The sequence below is a fragment of the Sarcophilus harrisii genome, chromosome 2 (assembly GCF_902635505.1).
Source record: "Sarcophilus harrisii chromosome 2, mSarHar1.11, whole genome shotgun sequence".
Lineage (NCBI taxonomy): Eukaryota > Metazoa > Chordata > Mammalia > Dasyuromorphia > Dasyuridae > Sarcophilus > Sarcophilus harrisii.
Window position 1 is genome coordinate 494,038,821 of NC_045427.1, and position 18,068 is coordinate 494,056,888.

Below are 18,068 nucleotides of genomic sequence, written 5' to 3' on the forward strand. Positions count from 1 at the left end.
TTATTTGCCTTATCTTTTTTTAGTGAACAAATCTACACCTCTTCTATTTTCAAAATCTAAGAACATTTACTCTTAGATTTCATTTCCCCAATACTTTTAAGTACCAGCTCCCCTCCCCAATTGTGGAGTGAAAGCCTTCTCCTCTGCTGTTTTGCTTGGCACAGTCTCTTGCGCATCTTTCCACCTCATCAACTTTTCATCTCTTTACAAACCACACTGGAAAGTGTCTTTCCCCTCCTCCCTGCCTCTCTTTCCTTCTCCTTTGTTATTAGCCTCCTGAGCAGGGATGTTAATGTATTCGTTACACAAACCTTCACACCACTGTTTCCTGTAATTACAGTGCATCCCTCCCACTGTCCAGACTTGTTTGACTGTAAAGTGCTTGGAGGAGGCATGATGTGGACAAAAGACATGGACAAAAAACATGACACTAGCTGTGGGGTTAAGCTATATAATGTTAATAACAAAGTAAAATGAACATTTGCTTCTGTAGCAGCTTAGTAACTAATCAATAACATACAGAGGTCAGTGAATAGTTGTTTTAAAAAATAATCAAGTCCTACACAGGGAAAAAAGCCAGGTCCTTTTCCAGTTCTGTATGGTGAACTTTGTATTCCTGGCATCATATCAGTCACCCCAAAAAAGCCAGAAAGCAACACCTCCACCTCCTTCAGAGGGCTGCTCCCTGATACTTGTCATTCAGATCAGCCACATTGTCACTGGAGACACGGATCCAGCCATCTTCTCGGACATGGTAGAGATTGACTACACCTCCTGAGTAGGCGTCCCGATAGGTAGCCTGGTAGATAGCTCTTCTGGCCAGGTCATAGGCCTCTTCCACAGTTAGGTCAAATGAGTAGCCCCGATCCATAACCCCATAAGCATAAACAGAACCAGAACCTACAGAAAAGGTGACTCCAGAGATACGGTTTCCCTCACTGTCCACGTAGTACAGGCCTAGAGGAGTAAAAGAAAGCAAGGAGGTTCACAAATTTATTAAGACAATACCATCTCCCATTCTGGTTCAAACTCCCAGTCATAATTATAACAAAGAATAACAGAAACGATCTATTGAAAAATGAGGCAAACAGAAGAAAATCACATTGAAAATCTTAAATATATCTCCATAAATGCAGAAAAAGCATTTGACAAACAAAATACAGCATCTATGCTTAATTCTTTAAAAAATACAGGAATAAATAGAGCTTTCCTTAAAATGCTAAATAGCATCTACTTAAAACCATTAGCAAACATTATATGTAATGGGGTAAAAAGAAGCCTTCCCAATAAGATCAGGAGTGAAACAAGGATGTTCATTATCAACACTGAAGATCAACGTATTCAATATTTTACTAGAAATATTAGCTTTAGCAAAAAAGAAAAAAATGGAAAGAATCAGAGTAGGCAACGAGGAATCAATTACCAAAAGAATTCTTAAATTTGTGTTTCTAAGGTCTACAGAAAGCTACTTCTTCCTATCTTATAATGAAAAATAAAGACTTTAAGTGTTCTCTCCACTTAAATAAGCTGGCTGGTGTTTAATCAGTGACTACTCAGTATTGAGCACTGTTTTATCAAACACTATAAGGCAAACAAAAGTGAAGGCCCCATTATCCTTAGGGAGAATCTAACTGAGAAACCATGAAATAATTAGAATGGCACAAAAATTCAGGGAAAAGAGAAAGAGACTGGCTGGAAAGGAGTCAGAGAGAAGCCATCCTAGCCATGTAGCTTAATTCCCTGCATGCTCTCAAACACTATCCTTCCTGACCAATTCAAACTTGGGTTAACCTTCCTTACTCCAATTACTAATTATTCAACTATTCAAAGCCCCGTTTTTCTAAACTAAGTAAACGGAGGAAAACTTTCTGTTCTCTGTCTCCACAGAGGTAAGGAAAAGAGTGGCTAACAGTTTTGTCAGAGAGGAAAACTTCCCTACTGGGACTGTCAAACATCACAAAGATTCCCAAATTATTCTGTGCACTCCGTTATTTGAAAAATTATAAGGAATGATTAGGAAAATGAGCAAAACATTCCCCAGAGGCTCCTTTCAGTCGGAAGAGGCTAACCAAAACCAACCAAGTCAAGAGAACAATCAACATAAATGTTCTCCAGCCCTGGATCAGCCGATTTGTTCTCCCCCCCATTCAGCACCTCAGGAACACTAGTCAGTAAGAGCACTCACCAGGCCCTCGCTTGTCCCAGCCACAAATCATGGTACCCATGGACAGCCCCATGCCTTTGTACTGATAGACCATGTTGGCAAGCAGCTTGGAGGCAGCAGCCACGGAGATGCGCTCCTTGTTTCGGAGCTCGTAGATGCGGCACTGGCGGGCCAGGAGGCGCTCCCAGAAGCTGCAGTCCGCAGCTCCCCCAGCCATGGTGCCCAGCAGGTAAGGGTTGATCTCAATCACCTTCTTCACTGTCTGGGACGCGATGTAAGCACCAGCTGTGGCTCGGGAGTCCACGGCAACAATGACGCCATGCCGAAACTGAGCAGAGGGGAGAAAAGGTTAGACACACGGCTACTGTCAGGTTCCATCGCCCCTCTGGCCCTGCCTGCCCCGAAGAGCCTGCCCCGGCGTTTCTATCCCTGCCTGGCAACGGGACTTCTCTGGGGCTCCGGCAACGCCGATTCTGCGGTGCTGGGATCGCCTGCCCCCTGCCTCCCAACCCTCAGTGGGTCCGCTCGGATCCGCTCGCCGGGCCCACACCAGCTGGGGACCCGCTTTTGAGTGGCGGGCAGGAAGGCGCAGAGACCTAGGACTGATCTCGCAGCTCCAAGCTCCGGGGCACCGCTCCTCACCAGTGACGCAGCGTTTTGGATGCCCCCCAGGCCTCGGGACTGCCTCCTGGGGCTGCCGCCCTCACTGCCCCGGTTTACAATCCCCATGACCCCCCCCCCCCCACCTTCTACCTCGCCCCCCAGTTTCCCAGGCCAGCGCAGGCGTCACGAGCGGCGGCAGCATCCCCATCCCTGAGGCCTAGGCCCGGAGCTCGAGCCCAGGAGTGGCTGGGACTTTGCAAAGGGCGGCGGCAGGGTCGGTCCGGGAGGTCTCCTGGGCCACAGAGCGGCGAAGCAGAGACCTCGGGGGCAGACTCGGGGGGTGGGCCCACCCAGGCCGCAGAGCGGCATCAGCACCTTGAAGGCCAGAGTGGTGGTTCCGTGAAGAAGCTCGATCCCCGGCTCGTCCGGGGCACCCCAGCTGGGAGCCGCCAGGCTCAGCCCATCTCCCGGAGCCCCCGGACCCAGGTCCAGAAGGTCTGAACGACCCCCGAGCCCGAAAAACCCGACCCCGTTCACAGGCAGCGGACTCTCCAACACGCTGGCGAGCGCCATGTTTACTAAGGGAAAACGGAAGTCGTACGGGCGGCTTCACGTCGCCCGCTATATAGGGATCGGCGGCCTTTTTGGAAGAGGGCAACCTGGCAAATCCTGGCTGTCCGAGCTTCGCATGTATCGCGACAATGGAGGTGGCCAGCCATCTTGGGTCCGGGCAGCCTGGGGCCCGCCCCCACACCCTCCAAAGCCCCAACCGAGAAAGCCGCTTTGGCAGAGGGGGTAAAAAGTCCACCCGCTTCGTTTTCGTTCAAACTTTGGAGCCATCTTAATTTGGGTCCTAGTGCACTTTAGGCTCCGAGCCACAGGAAGCAGCTCCCATCTTGAGGGTGGTGGACATCTTGGAAAAGGGAATGACTGGCTGAAAAGTTGCTTTGACCCTTCTTAAGTTCTCCTAGCTCCTCTCCCACCCTGCCTTTTGTTTCTTACCCCGCAGTAAGCCTCCCGTTGAAGCCACTGGGTCTGACGTGTAGAATAAGGACGGAACCTAATTCTGAGCGAAACCTTGTGGTGGGAGCATTTCCCTCTGAAATCAAACCACACTTCTGCAATCTGTGGTAATAGAGACCTCATAATTAGTTGTTAAAACCTGATGGCCTTCCTATCCACTTGTGTTAACAGTGTTGTTTAAAAGCTGCTGGGAAAATGGGAAACTGGTATGGTAGAAACTCGGCATTGACCCACACCTAACACCATATGCCAAGATAAGGTCAAGATGGATTCATGGTTTGGACATAAAAAATGATATTATAAGCAAATTAGAAGGACATAGGACAGTTGATCTCTCAGGTCTGTGGAGAAGGAAGGAATTTGTGACCAAAGGAGAACTGGAACTCATAATCGAAGACCAAATAGATAATTTTGATTATATTAAGTTAAAAAGTTTCTGTACAAACAAAAGTGATGCAGCCAAGATTAGAAGGGAAGCAATGAACTGGGAAAACATTTTTATATTTAAGGGTTCTGAAAAAGGATTCATTTCTAAAATATATAGAGAACTGACTCAAATTTGTAAGAATTCAAGCCATTCTCCAATTGGTAAAGGGGGGAAGGATATGAACAGACAATTTTCAGATGAAAAAATTAAAACCATTTCTAATCATAGGAAAAGGTGCTCTAAATCACTATTGCTCAGAGAAATGCAAATTAAGGCAACTCTGAGATAACATTACACACCTTTCAGATTGGCTAAGAAGACGGGAAAAAAGATAATGAGGAGTGCTGGAGGGAATGTGAGAAAACTGGGAGCTAATACCTTTTTGGTGGAATTGTAAAGGGATCCAGCCATTCTTGAGAGCAATTTGGAACTGTGCTCAAAGGGCTATCAAACTGTGTATATCCTTTGACCCAGCAGTGTTTCTACTGGGTTTGTATCCCAAAGAGATATTAAAGGAGGAAAAGGAACCCACATGTGCAAAAATGTTTGTGGCAGCTCTTTTTGTAGTGGCAAAAAGCTGGAAACTGAATAGATGCCCAACAGTTGGAGAATGGCTGAATCAGTTATGATATATGAATGTTATGGAATATTAATGTTCTAAAAGAAATGATCAGGAGGATGATTTCAGAGAGGCCTGGAGAGACTTATATGAACTGATGCTGAGTGAAATGAGCAGAACCAGGAGGTCATTATACACTACAACAACAAGATTATCTGAGGATTAATTCTGATGGATGTGGCTCTTTCCAACAATGAGATGACTGATGCCAGTTCCAATGATCTTGTGATGAAGATAGATATTTACACCCAGAGAGAAGATTGTGGGAACTGAGTGTGGATCACAATACAACATTCTCATTCTTAGTGTGCACTTGCATTTTTTCTTACTCATTTTCTTGACTTTTTGATCTGACTTTTCTTATGCAGTAAGATATTTGTATAAATATGTTTGTATATATTGGATTTAACATATTTTAACATGCTTAACATATATTGGATTGCTTGCCACCTAGGTGAGGGAGTGGGGAGGAGGGGAAAATTTGGAACACAAGGCTATGCAAGGATCAATGTTGAAAAATTACCCATGCATTAAGTTTTGAAAATAAAAAGCTTTAAAAAAAAATAGTGCTGTTTAAAAGTAGCACAATTAGCATATTTGAGATTCTTTTCACTCTTATTCTTTGGTAAAGATTCTATAAGCAATAAACTATCCAAATGTCAAATGCTAGGAACTCAAAAGTGGAAAAAAAGGTACTTGGAGTATCTATCATCCAGCCCTAAACAATGAAAGCAACAGTAATTTGCCAACAGGGAACATACATATACACACTGGATACTGGAGGATCTCCAGAAATATAAAGGGGGAATGGAAAAAGTAGGGATACATATTATTTTTTTTAATATAATTTTATTTTTTATTATAGCTTTTTATATACAAAACATGTGCATGGGTAATTTTTCTTTTTTTAAATTACAGCTTTTTATTAACAGAACATATGCATGTGTAATTTTTACAACATTGTCCTTTGCACTTCTGTTCCAACTTTTCCCTTTATTCCTTCCACCTTCTTCCCTAGATGATCAGGATTCCCATACATGTTAAACATGTTAAAATATATCCTAGTTACAATATATGTGTGCAGATCCATACAGTTCTCTTGTTGCCCAAGAAAAATCGTATTCAGAAGGTAAAAATAACCTGGAAAGAAAAACAAAGCTGTAAGTAGTCCACATTCATTTCCCAGTGTTCCTTCTCTGGGTGTAGCTGATCCTGTCCATCATTGATCAACTGGAACTGAATTAGATCTTCTCTTTGTCGAAGATATCCACTTCCATCAGAATATATCCTCATATAGTATTGTTGTTGAAATTTATAATGATCTCCTGGTTCTGCTCATTTCACTTAGCATCAGTTCATGTAAATCTCTCCAAGTCTCTCTTTATTCATACTGCTGGTCATTTCTTAAAGAACAATAATACTGCATAATATTCATATACCACAATTTACCCAATCATTCTCCAGCTGATGGGCATCCATTCATTTTCCAGTTTCTAGCCACTACAAACAGGGCTGCTACAAACATTTTGGCACATACAGGTCCCTTTCCATGGGTAATTTTTCAACATTGACCCTTGCAAAAACTTCTGTTCCAACATTTCCTGTCCTTCCTCCCACCCCTCCCTTAGATGGTAGATAATCCCATGTGTGTTAAATATTCTAAAGTATATGTTAAATACATTATATGTATACATATTTATACAGTTTTCTTGTTGCACAGGAAAGATCGGATTTAGAAAGAAAGAAAAAAAAAAAAAAACCTGAGAGGGAAAACAAAAATGCAAGCAAACAGTAACAGAAAGAATGGAAATGTTATGTTGTGGTCCATACTCATTTCCCAGCGTTCTTTCTCTGGGTGTAGCTGGTTCTGTTCATTACAGATAATTGGAACTGAGCCACATCTGTCAGAATTGATCATCATGTAGTATTGTTGTTTAAGTGTGTAATGATCTCCTGGTTCTGCTCATTTCACTCAGCATCAGTTCATATAAGTCTCTCCAAGCCTCTCTGTATTCATCTGGCTGGTCATTTCTTACAGAACAATAATATTGCATAACATTCATATACTACAATTTATTCAGGCATTCTCCAGTTGATGGGCATCCCCTCAATTTCCAGTTTCTGGCCACTACAAAAAGGGCTGCCACCAACGTAGAAATATGTACTATTAATAACTGATACTAACTAGGTGTATGACTTTGACCAAGTCCCTTCATCTCTCTGATCCTGAATATTTACTAAGCTATACAACGAGGGATTGGCCTAAATCATATCTAAAGAAAAGATTGTTTTAAGTTTGCAATTCAAATAGGATTGTTATAATATGTGGAAAAGGGCAATGAAATATGTCATGGAATCATAGAATTTAGATTTGGAAGAGAACCTCAGGGATATGAAGGGCTGTCATGTAGAAGAATTAAGAGTTGTTATATTTGGCCCTATAGATCAATGGATGAAAGTAGCAAGTAACAAAATTAGGCTTCCTGTCAGGCAAAACTTCTATTAGAGCTATCCAGAAGTGGAACAAAATGCCCTAGAGAAGCAGCAGGACAGGCTGTATAAGTCTGTAGATTATGGTGGGCATTCCTTTTGGCTGTGGATTTGATTAGATGGTTAATGAGTTCCCTTTCCAAATCAAAATTCTGTGATTCCATGACATATTTCATTGCCTTGTTCCCAAATTTTAATTAAGTTCAAAGGACAGATAAAAACCAGAAAGTAGACATGTGTCTTTAATGATGTACCCATTTCTGGATATAGAACATGTAAGTCCCTGAAATTTCAGTCAGCACCATTCCTTCTATGGCAGTTGCTAGCTCCTTTTTCTCACCTCCCCAAACACATACCTTTATCCTTTTCTCACACTACATGTGTTGAATTCTCAAACTTGAAATCTAGCAACCTTCTTTAAGCTATACTATTAGACTGAAAAGAAGAAATATATTTCCCCCCACTCTTGGATCATATAAAGAATTGCAGGATTCATCTAATCAATCATCTTTCCAGTGTCTACTATTCTCCCTCACTTCCTTATTTCTATGAGTTATTCTTCTAGTCACGCAGACCAGAAATCTGGGAATTAACTTTGACTACTCACTCTTACCATATTCTGTCAATTCCTCTCTTCTATTTTCCATTCTGTTTCTTCTTCAACCATTCTAAGTAAGCACTTTATTCCTCATTCTTAGACTATAGTGTACCTCCTAACTGGTCTCCCTGCCTCTAGTCTCTATCCTTTTCCAATTCATTTTTTTAACAATTAATTCTCAATAATAATAATAGCTATCATGTATATAGTGTTTATGTTCCAAGCACTATGATTAAACACTATACAATTACCTCATTTGATCTTCACACAACCCTGGAAGATAAGTGCTATTATTAGCTCCATTTTATAGTTGAGGAAACTGTGGCAAACATCGAATAAATGACTTTTCCAGAGTCACATAGCAGTAAGTATCTGAAGTCTTCCTGAGTCCAAGCCCAGTGCTCTATTCACAGTTCCATCAGCTACCTCTTAAAGTGTGACTTTGATTATAGATCCTACTCAGAAAATATCTAGTGACTTTCTATTGTAGTAGAATAAACTCCAAACTCCCTAACCTGGCTTTCATGGACTTTTTTTTCCTGGTATTCCTGGTTTCTTTCTTCTATGCTCCCATTGCTCTTTGTATATCTTTATGACTGAAATACCAACTCAAATCCCTCCTTCCCCTACCTCCCTTGTTAAATCTTATTCATCCTCTAAGGTCTAGCTCAAATGCTACCTCTATCATTAATTTTTCCTTGATTCTACTTCCTGGTGCACTTTCCCTGCTCCATTCCATACCTTATCAGTAATGATCATTGTGTAGATTTTTGGCTAGGGAGACCAGGGAAGTCATCATGGACAAGGCAGCATTTGATCTGAGCCTTGAATGATGAGAAAGGAAGGGATATGAAGGAGTATAAGATTTTCTTCCTTCCCTTAGGAAGCTTGCAATCTGATTGTGAAGACAAGATAAAGACATAAAGCTCAGATTTTCAAAACAATGTATAGGGAGTGTCAAATGAACATTATAGATAAGTGCTTCAGAAGATTCTAAGTGGGAAAAGAGGTTACAACAGAATAGTTAGAAAAGGCTCAGGAAGGAGGTGGGATCTGAATTGGGCTTTGGGTAAAGATTCAGATAACTGAAGAAGAGAAAAGGAAGGGTAGTCCAGATATAATGAGGAAGAGATAGTAAGTAGTTGATGGTGCTAAGAATGAGATAAACAAAGGCAAAAATAGATCTGTTTTGAGAAAACACAATGATTTGGCTCATCTGTCCCTAGCGGAAGGGCCTTGTAAGGAGAAATGGGAAATACAAAGAAGCGGGTTGTAGCCAAATTATAAAGGGCCATAAATATAGTAGGCTAAAATGTGTGGGTTTTGTTTTAGAGGCAAGGGGACCCACTGAAAGTTTTTGAGTAGGAGAATATGAAAATACCAAATGTTTTGGAAGATTAATGTATCTATGGGGTCCAGAGACTGGGGGCTGGGAGGCCAGTTAAATAACAAGGCTTGTAATTATCCAGGTGAGAGGTAATAAGGAAAAGGGCATGAAGGCAGTGGGAATAGAAAGGCAAGGATCTAATCAAGAGACTCTGTTAAGAGAGAATACACAACTAATCATAGAGAAGTTTTGTCTTGTACTTTGAACCACAATTCTGGCTTCTTTAGCCGTCCTAAAGTAGGAGAAAGAACTGAAAGGCCTCGAGAGATCCAGCCAAAATAGACCTTGTGCCATGTTTTTGCACCATTAAGAGTGTATCACTCTATGACCTCGGTTAGAAGGAGAAAAGTTTGATCTCTGCAGGGACCGCTTAGCTTTATTCTGTTCTATGGACTATGAGCCTAGGCCTGTCTTGGAAATGTTTGCTATTTGTCACAGGATAAATGAGAGAGTATGAATAGATCAGTGCAAATCTTTCCCCACTCATAGAATAGTTCCTTCTGCTGAGGGGTCAGTATTGTTTTGTTTGTTTTTTAAATGGGAAGAATGGACTGGGGCAAATTAATGCAGGGAGGGGCAGTTGCAAGTTATAATTTCTTTTCAGCTTACCTCTAGTTAAGGCTGCCTTTTATGGGAGGGATTTGAACTCTCTCCCCCCCCCCCACCCCCTTTTCCTCTATTAACTGTTCACTTTTCTGTGACATAAGCTCTCTTTCACCTTCTTGGGCTGAATATACGAACTAGGCTAAGTCGCGAGGAAGGAGGGAAGGAAGGAGAAAGGCAGGGAAGGAGGAAAGTAATGGAAGGGGGAAGGAAGGGAAGAGGAGAAGAGAGTAGCAGCACAAACTGACGGTGCACGATGCTTCAAGGTTTGCAAAGAGTTTCCCCTCAGTTTCCTTGATCCACGCACTAGGGCTGTGAGATAAGGTTCTACACTTGTCGCGATGCTCATTTTACGGATAGGGAAAGACACTGCGCAGATCGCGCCTCCGGACCTTCCTCCGAGAAGCCCCCTCCTCGTGCCCGCTCCCCGGGGAGCGTGACGGGGTGACTGCACGGGTCAGGCTCGGGGACGGCGGGGGCGCAGAGAGGGCGGCACCCCCAGCCGCGGGCCTCTTCCCGCCCCGCCAGATGCTCTTTCAGCAGCAGCGTCGCCCCTCAGCGCCCTCGCCTCGCTCTGGCTCCGGTCCAGCTTGTCGGCGGCGTCCCTCGGCTGCCGGTTCCTGCCCGCAGCCCCTATAACCCTGCCCCCGGGCCCCCAGCCTGCGCCTGCGCCTGCCCCCGGGCCCCCAGCCTGCGCCTGCCCCCGGGATGGCTCTGGAGAGCGTGTGCAGCTGGCGGGCGCCCGAGGGCCTGCGGCCGCGCCTGCCCGGGGCCGGGGACTGGGCTCTCCCCGGGGGCCGCGCGCCCCGCGCCTTGCCGCAGCCGCAGGGCCCGGCGCTGGCCCACGGCACCACCACGCTGGCCTTCCGGTTCCGCCACGGCGTCATTGCCGCGGCCGACACGCGCTCTTCCTGCGGCTCCTACGTGGCCTGCCCCGCTTCCCAGAAAGTCATCCCTGTGCACCGGCACCTGGTGGGCACCACCTCGGGCACCTCCGCCGACTGCGCCACCTGGTACCGGATTCTGCAGCGGGAGCTGCGCCTGCGGGCCCTCAGGGAGGGCCGGCTGCCCTCGGTGGCGGGCGCCGCCAAGCTGCTGGCCGCCATGCTCTTCCGCTACCGCGGCCTGGGCCTGTGTGTGGCCACGGCTCTGGGGGGCTGGGACCAGGCCGGCCCGGCCCTCTTCTACGTCTACAGCGACGGCACCCTGCTGGCTGGCGACGTCTTCTCCGCGGGCTCCGGCTCGCCCTATGCCTACGGGGTGCTGGACCGCGGCTACCGCTACGACATGACCGTCCAGGAGGCCTATTGTCTGGCTCGCCGAGCCGTGGCCCACGCCGCCCGCAGGGACGCCTACTCGGGGGGCTCCGTGGACCTGTACCACGTGAAGGAGAGCGGCTGGGAGCGCGTGTCCCGAGAGGACGCCTGCGCGCTCTACGCCGGCCCGCAGGAGGCCGGGGACCCGGGGGAGGAGGCCGCCGCCCCCACCCCTGAGCCGGCTCTGCTCTCCCCGCCGGGACCTGGGGCTCACGGATCCAACCGCCGAGGGGCCGGGGCGCTCCCGGGGGCAAGGAAGCCCGAGAGAGGCTGGGAGGAGCGGGCAGTGTGGGGGCGGCACGCTGACCGGGGGCCAAGGGAATGAAGACCTCCGGGACCGGCATCTGATTGCATCCTCTCCAGAGCTCCCTCCCCGCTTCCCGGAAGCCTCCACCCAGACTGGACGCTGCCTGCCGGAAAACTGACCTCTGTCCTTGCCCTCCCAGCGCCCCACAGATCCTTCAAGCCTGCTCTGAGTCCCCCCCAAGGATGGAAACTGGGCTGCCCAGATTCACTCTCCTCTCACCCGTTTCTCCTTGTGCGCGCTCCCACGTGTTTTCCAAGCCTTTCTACCTTTTTGTTTTCTCCACCGAGACTTCAGTGCCTTGCTGCTTCTGGCCGTTTCTCTCAGCTGCCTTTTCCCTTCCTTTGTTCTCCCCTAATTCTGAAGGTGGGACGACTTTTGGCAGCCTCCCGGGGTTCCCCCCACCCTCCTCCAGCACTGCCCTCAGCTCCTCCCCGCCCGGTTCTTACACGGGACATCGGGGATGCTCGAGTCCGACCTCCGTGCAGGGGTTAATGAATGTCTGAGCCTCGGTGCTTCCAGCTGCACAGTTCCATAGTTCTGCGGGGCCCTGCTCTGTCGGAGACCAGGGGTTCTCTTTGCGGGGAGGAAGGGGGACAAATCCTGGGGCTGGGCTGCCTGGCGGCTTCCTGTAAGGGCTGTAATCTCCAAATTATTAAAATTAAACTCAACCAGTATTTATTATGCACCCAACTATGTGTGGCAGCGCCTGGGGTAGGAAAGGGAGATGAAGATGAACTTTTAGTTCAAAATAGCCTTTGTTCTCAAGAAGCTTGCAATCTACCGATGAGAATCTTCCTTGTCTCTACCCCAGGCTTATTTCTGCCCCCCATCCTTCTCTTCCTGTGGTCAGCCTTGACTGCAAGGTCTCTGGAAAGGTGACGACTTGTTTAGCGAAGCTCCTTTTTCTGACTCCAGGGCAGGGAAAGCACTGTTTGCTACTAGAAAGGCTCCAGAGACATCAGCCCCTTCCACCACCAGCCCTTTGAGCGGAGGTTTTAATTCTGGTTGATTGAGGAAGGGGTAGAAAAGAGGGAAGAGGATGTGGCACCCAACCAAACCATGCCCTTGGAGGTCTCTGGACCTGGAGCTTTGGTTTGAGCAGACCTGCCACAGTTTGCTTTTTCTGACTCTTAATAGACAGATACTTTAGAGGTTTCAGGTTGGGGACACAGCCCAGGTTCTTTCCCTACACATTTCATTCTCACCTGGGAGGTACACAAATACTCCAGTATTTCTGATCATGCAGATTAACTATCCCCATGTCCTTGGCTTCCTAAGGAGAGATGAAAGAAGGTCTGCGGGAAGGGCATTCACAAGAGTCTCTTTCCCCTTCCCAAAGCCACCATCTCAGTCTTTCAGGAAATGAAAAGACCATGACACTAAGGATTTCATGAACTGCTTCCTATCTAGAGAACAGTTTCATTCTGGGATAAAGTAGACCAACCACCTTGTTGTTCTACCAAGAATAGACATTGGTGGGGGGGGGGGGCGTGGGAAGGGGAGAGAGGAGGGGAGAGGAGAGAAACATTTGTGTATCACCTCAGATTGAGGGGAACAAGATAGAGGGGAGAGGTTGAGGTACATTAATAAATATGTGTCTCCATCTACTCCTATCTACTTTAATCCTCTTCTTATCGCAAGCCTCCACCCAAACTGGAAGTTGCCTTCTAGACTAAATGACTTCTCTCCTTGTTCTCTGATCGCTCCCATAGATCCTTCAAGCCTTTTCTCCTGCTCTGAATCCCCCCCCCCCAACCCCAAGAATTTAAACTGGGTTCCCTAGATTCATTTTCCTCCCATTTATTTCTCCTTTGTCCTCCTTTGGACTGTGAGACCATCAAACTCAGGTTCATTGGGAGTGGCTGAATAACTTAGCGAGGGAGATATTTTGTTGAGGGTAGATCTCGGGTCCTGGTTCTTGTTATTTCTCTCCTTTCCATTTATCTTTCTCACTTGTCATTAAACAAATGACTGAAAGACAGAGACAGACGGCTAGACAGAACCAGACAGACACAGAGACACAGACAGAAACGGACAGAGAGAGCATTTTCAGAAGAGATTAGGTAACATGAGAGAGTCAGAAGGGCCAGGAGAGTCCAGAGTGATATGTCAGAGAAGAAGTAGACATAATGACTCTGTGGACAGAGGGAGGAGGACCTCCAAAATCAGGAATGGAATATGGGGAGGTGGTCAAGGTATGTTCAGGCACTAGAGCTGGAGAACATAAGGAAAAGACAGGGAAAAGAAATGTTTTTGCATGTGAAACTTGGGCTGAGAAGGGCAGGTATATTGATAGGGTGATATGTCCCATCCCATTTACCTTCCCTGGAGTTATCCCGCACCTTATCCCTTGAGAAGGTTCAGCCAGTTCACATTTGTTGTCAGGTGGCTCTTGTGGCATCTCCCAGGGAGGTCAAAGTAAGTGCCTTCATTCTCCATCCTAGTTCTTGGATTCCTGAAACTACTCCCCAAAACTCTCTCTCTTTTCCTTTCTCTCTTCAATTCCTTGTCCCCTAGTTTGTTCTTGCAAGTAGCATGAGAAAACAGGTGGCACAGCAACAGAAAAATTAGGTTTATGGCAAAAGGAATGGTCTCGTTGGCATTTTACTGTCTATCCCAGCAAGTTGACAATTTTGACAATTCTGATTATGACTTGGCAACAGATTGTGTCTGAAAAAAAGGATAAATGTTAAATCCTGTAGAGATTTAAGCCCTGTAGAGGGCTTCAAAAAAATCAATTGCAAGTTCAAGTTCAAGCGGGAAGAAGTTATGGCTAAACCAATGATTCCAATGAATAAAATTTGGGGGTCAGGGACAGAAAGCTCGAGATACAGTGCCTTCAGTTCTGGTTACATGTTTCTAAAACATTTTTTATTGGTAATTTTTTGTTTTCACATCACCTACATTTACCATTGTATCCCTTTCCTCTGTTCCTTCAGAGATCTGTCCCTTATAACAAACAATAAAAGGAAAAATAAAACAGCTCAGCATAACTGATAAAATGAAAAAAACCTTGACATGAGCCATTGGTGTTCAGTACCTGTAGTTTCTCTACCTTGTCAAGGAATGATCACTGTCATCAAGTTAAGAGGTCATTAAAAGAGGGAACCAGGAATTTTGTGAAGCTGGAGATGGTGTCAGAGAAGACAAAGAGGGAGCATGACAATTATCCTTAATTCACATATTTAGAGAACTTTCATGAGGAAGAGGGATTAGATTTGGTGGTGGTGGTTTTAGAGGCAAAACTAGAAGACAACGTAAATTGTAGAATGGCAGACTTAGGTTTTTCATAACAGAAAACTTCCCTAATAGTTTGGAAATTTAAGAATGGAATAGGTTGCCCCAGAAGAATAGATTTCCTTTCATTGGATGTCTTCAGTCAGAATGTTCAGAGCTGGAAGGAACATCCTAGTCATTATCTCAACTTACTTCCTCATTTTATAGATGAGGAAATTAAGACTTAGGTAAAAACAATTTTCTTCAAATCATGGAGAGGGCATCTGGTAGCGCCCTTATTCAAATCCAGAGTTCTTTCCATGTATCTCAGCTCTTTTCAGGGATATTGTAGAGAGAAATTCTTGTACAGATACAAATAGACACTATATTGTCTAAATGACATCCTTCCCTCCTCTGAGAATCTCTGATTCTAGGACCTTGTTCTGGCTAAGTTATAACCAGCTTCCCATCAATTCTTGTTTCTGGGACTTCAACCCCCCCAATTCTTCAAGCTTTCCCCTTCCTTTTCTTGGAACATCTAATTGCCATGCTGGCCTGCTTCTTCTATGGATAAGTTTCTTATGGGGCCTTCATTTGGGACAGGGGCCCAGGTCAATCCTTGCTTCATAGTGCTTCCCCCTTTCTGAAAACACTAAATCTCAAAGCTGAATATTTTTACCATCTCCTCCTGCTCCTAATTTGCGTATTGTTTTCCACTATTAGAATGTAAGGGTCTTATAAATGCTTTTTTACCTAGGTATATTTCCTCCCCTCAATTGCCTCCCTGAAGAACTACTACCTTCTTTGGGAATCCTCTCAGGTCTGTCTGAGAGTCTAGAGGATTTTAATAGTCCTTTGTTACCAGAACCAAAGCTTTCCCATATACTTCCAGTTCATGTCATGTGTCATAGGAATGTCGAAGGAAATTATGGGGAAACCGGGAGAAGACGGACAGAAAGACATGGGAAGCAAAGCATAAGGGGAAATGGCAGAGGAGGTTGGTGGATGATTAGAGTCCTTCAGAGTAAGAAAGCAGTCTGGGCTGTAGACTGGAAGTTGAATAGCAAGCTGGAGAAGAAAATGGCCAGTTAAATTCAAACCTTCCTTTTGGATAGAATTCCATTCTCCCATAGCACACTTGCACCTCTCAGGGGATGCTTTGAGAACTGTAAAGAAAGGACTGATTTTAGGGGGAGAGGAGTATCAGGGGAACTTCCCAGTTCTCATGTTCAAATTATGTGTATGTGTGCCTTTGTATGTGTATGGAAGGGAGATATTATTTATAATCGGTGATTGATAAAGAGTAAAACCGATCTGCAATTAGGATTGGATTCCCCTGGGCAATTAGCAATACATGTTTTTATTGAGAGAATACAAAAAGGACCTGGTCCTAGGTTTTAAATGTTTAATTATAGTTCAAGCGTAATAGGGTCTGTACTTATATTCACATATTTGTGGGAGTCTGTTTGCAAACTAATAATAGCTCACATTCACGTAGGCCTTTAAGCTTTACAAAGGTTTACATGGGAAGAAGGTGATCGTCACCAGCATTGGCTTATGTACATATAAAGATTTAAACACAAAAATGGCAACACAGATGGAGAGACACATGACACACACATAGCCCCCGCAGTCAGAGCCATGAAAATTGTCTCTAGATTTTCCATGTTCTTTCTCTTGCTCTAGAAAAGGGGAGGAAGTGAGGTCAGTTAAAGGTCCCCTTCTTTCCCATTTTTTGACTCCTCAGTTCTGTCCTGGAGAATTGGGGTACAGAAAAAGGACAGGGAAGAAGGAAGCTGTTTTCTAAGGAATTCCATGGAGTTGGTAGCCAGGAGGTCTCTCAGCTGGTAGGGGGCCAGTGTCTCAGACCTATCCTCTGCAGATTCTGGGTGGGGGGAGAGGGAGGATGGGATGGAAGAGAAACAAAGAGAGGGGCAGACACAGAAGAATGCAATCATTCGCCATCCATGCGGAGGGTCATTTTGGTCCTCTTCGAGCACAAAGGACAAACAATGGGATAAGACTAGGTGACCTCTAAAGTCCATTTCACAACTAAGATTCTATGGGCAGACTCAGATTGAGTGGGAGAGGGAGTGGGTATGAACCCTTTCTTTCCTTTAATTTCTCTTTTGTTCTCACCTTTCTTCTTAGGACTATAGATTTAGGACAGGTACTCTACCTCTCATTTTGCAGAAGAGGAAACTGAAATGTAAAGGGTTTTAATGTCTTGCCCAAAGGTCACAGAGGTAACAAGAAGCAGATTGAGAATTTGGATCTAGGTCCTCTTGTTTTTAGAGCCAGTTTTTGCTACTGTGCACTGTTGCCTCTCATCCTCCTTTATTTTCTCCTTTCTTCCCTTACACTTTTCTCCCTAACCTATCTCTTTCTTCCTCTTTTCAGCCCTCCCTTAGCTCTTTCTCTTTTTTCTCCAGCTCACCAGTCCTTCAGATTGGTAAGTTACTTATGAATCCAATGACCAGTTCTCAAGGTGCTGAGGCTCTCGTCCACATATCCTTCCTGGCCTTATTGTTAGCAAAGCAGATGATTATGGGGGCATTGGAGAGGAGAGAGTCCTAGGAGGAAGGGAAGGGCAGGCATCTGTGTCACTGTTCCCATTCTCCCTGCCCTGGTTCTGTAGCCATTCCAATGACTAGGAAGATACCACGGACCCTCTCTGATGGGTCAGGATAGAGAATCTGACTCTCCTGACCCCATCTCAATACATGCTCTTTGCTGGGAGAAAAGAGCAAGGTCCATGGGGAGTGTAAGGGATCTCCAGATTTTGCCATTTCTCATCCTATTATCCTTGATTACCCTTCTCTTAATTGGAAAAGGACTAGTGATCATCTCTTCTAATCCCTTCCTTTTGCCAGACCAGGAATATATATGATTGGATATTTTGTATTGTATATTGTATGTTTTCTTATTTCCAATTTCATTTACTTATCTTATTAGATGAGTAACCTTGAGATCATTTAATCTCTTTGAACTCAGTTTTATAATCTGTAAAATGGAGATAATAATACTTCTACTATCTAAATTGTTATGTTAAATATGTTACAAGGAGAGTTATATAAACCTGAAAGTTAAGTGTGAGTTATTTTTTATTCTGCCAGCAGTCCTTCACTGAATTTTTCCCATCTCCTTCCTAATGGTTTCTCTTTTAGCTTCCCCTCACTCCACTTCAGTCCTGCTTTGGCTGCTCTTCTTTCAAATCTGAGTCTTCCTAGATGCAAATGGAGACTGATGGAATAGAACATTTTCCTTTTCCCTCTATACAGAAGGAGCCCCTGGTCAGCCCCCCCCCCCCCCCCC

At 45.1% G+C, this 18,068-nt stretch overlaps 2 protein-coding genes across 2 annotated transcripts; one reads left to right on the forward strand and one right to left on the reverse strand.

The window, feature by feature from the left end:
- Nucleotides 1-435: 435 nt before the first annotated feature.
- On the reverse strand, nt 436-3,384 carry PSMB5 (proteasome 20S subunit beta 5). Its single transcript, XM_003755835.3, has 3 exons — nt 3,143-3,384; nt 2,186-2,492; nt 436-957 (listed from the first exon to the last, which is right to left on the reverse strand). The coding sequence occupies exons 1-3, from the start codon at nt 3,338-3,340 to the stop codon at nt 671-673; spliced, it is 792 nt and encodes a 263-aa protein (XP_003755883.1). The 5' UTR covers nt 3,341-3,384; the 3' UTR covers nt 436-670.
- Nucleotides 3,385-10,256: 6,872 nt separating this feature from the next.
- PSMB11 (proteasome subunit beta 11) lies at nt 10,257-17,739 on the forward strand. Its single transcript, XM_031955033.1, has one exon. It carries the CDS (start codon nt 10,623-10,625, stop codon nt 11,553-11,555), a length of 933 nt encoding a protein of 310 aa, XP_031810893.1. The 5' UTR covers nt 10,257-10,622; the 3' UTR covers nt 11,556-17,739.
- Nucleotides 17,740-18,068: the final 329 nt, after the last annotated feature.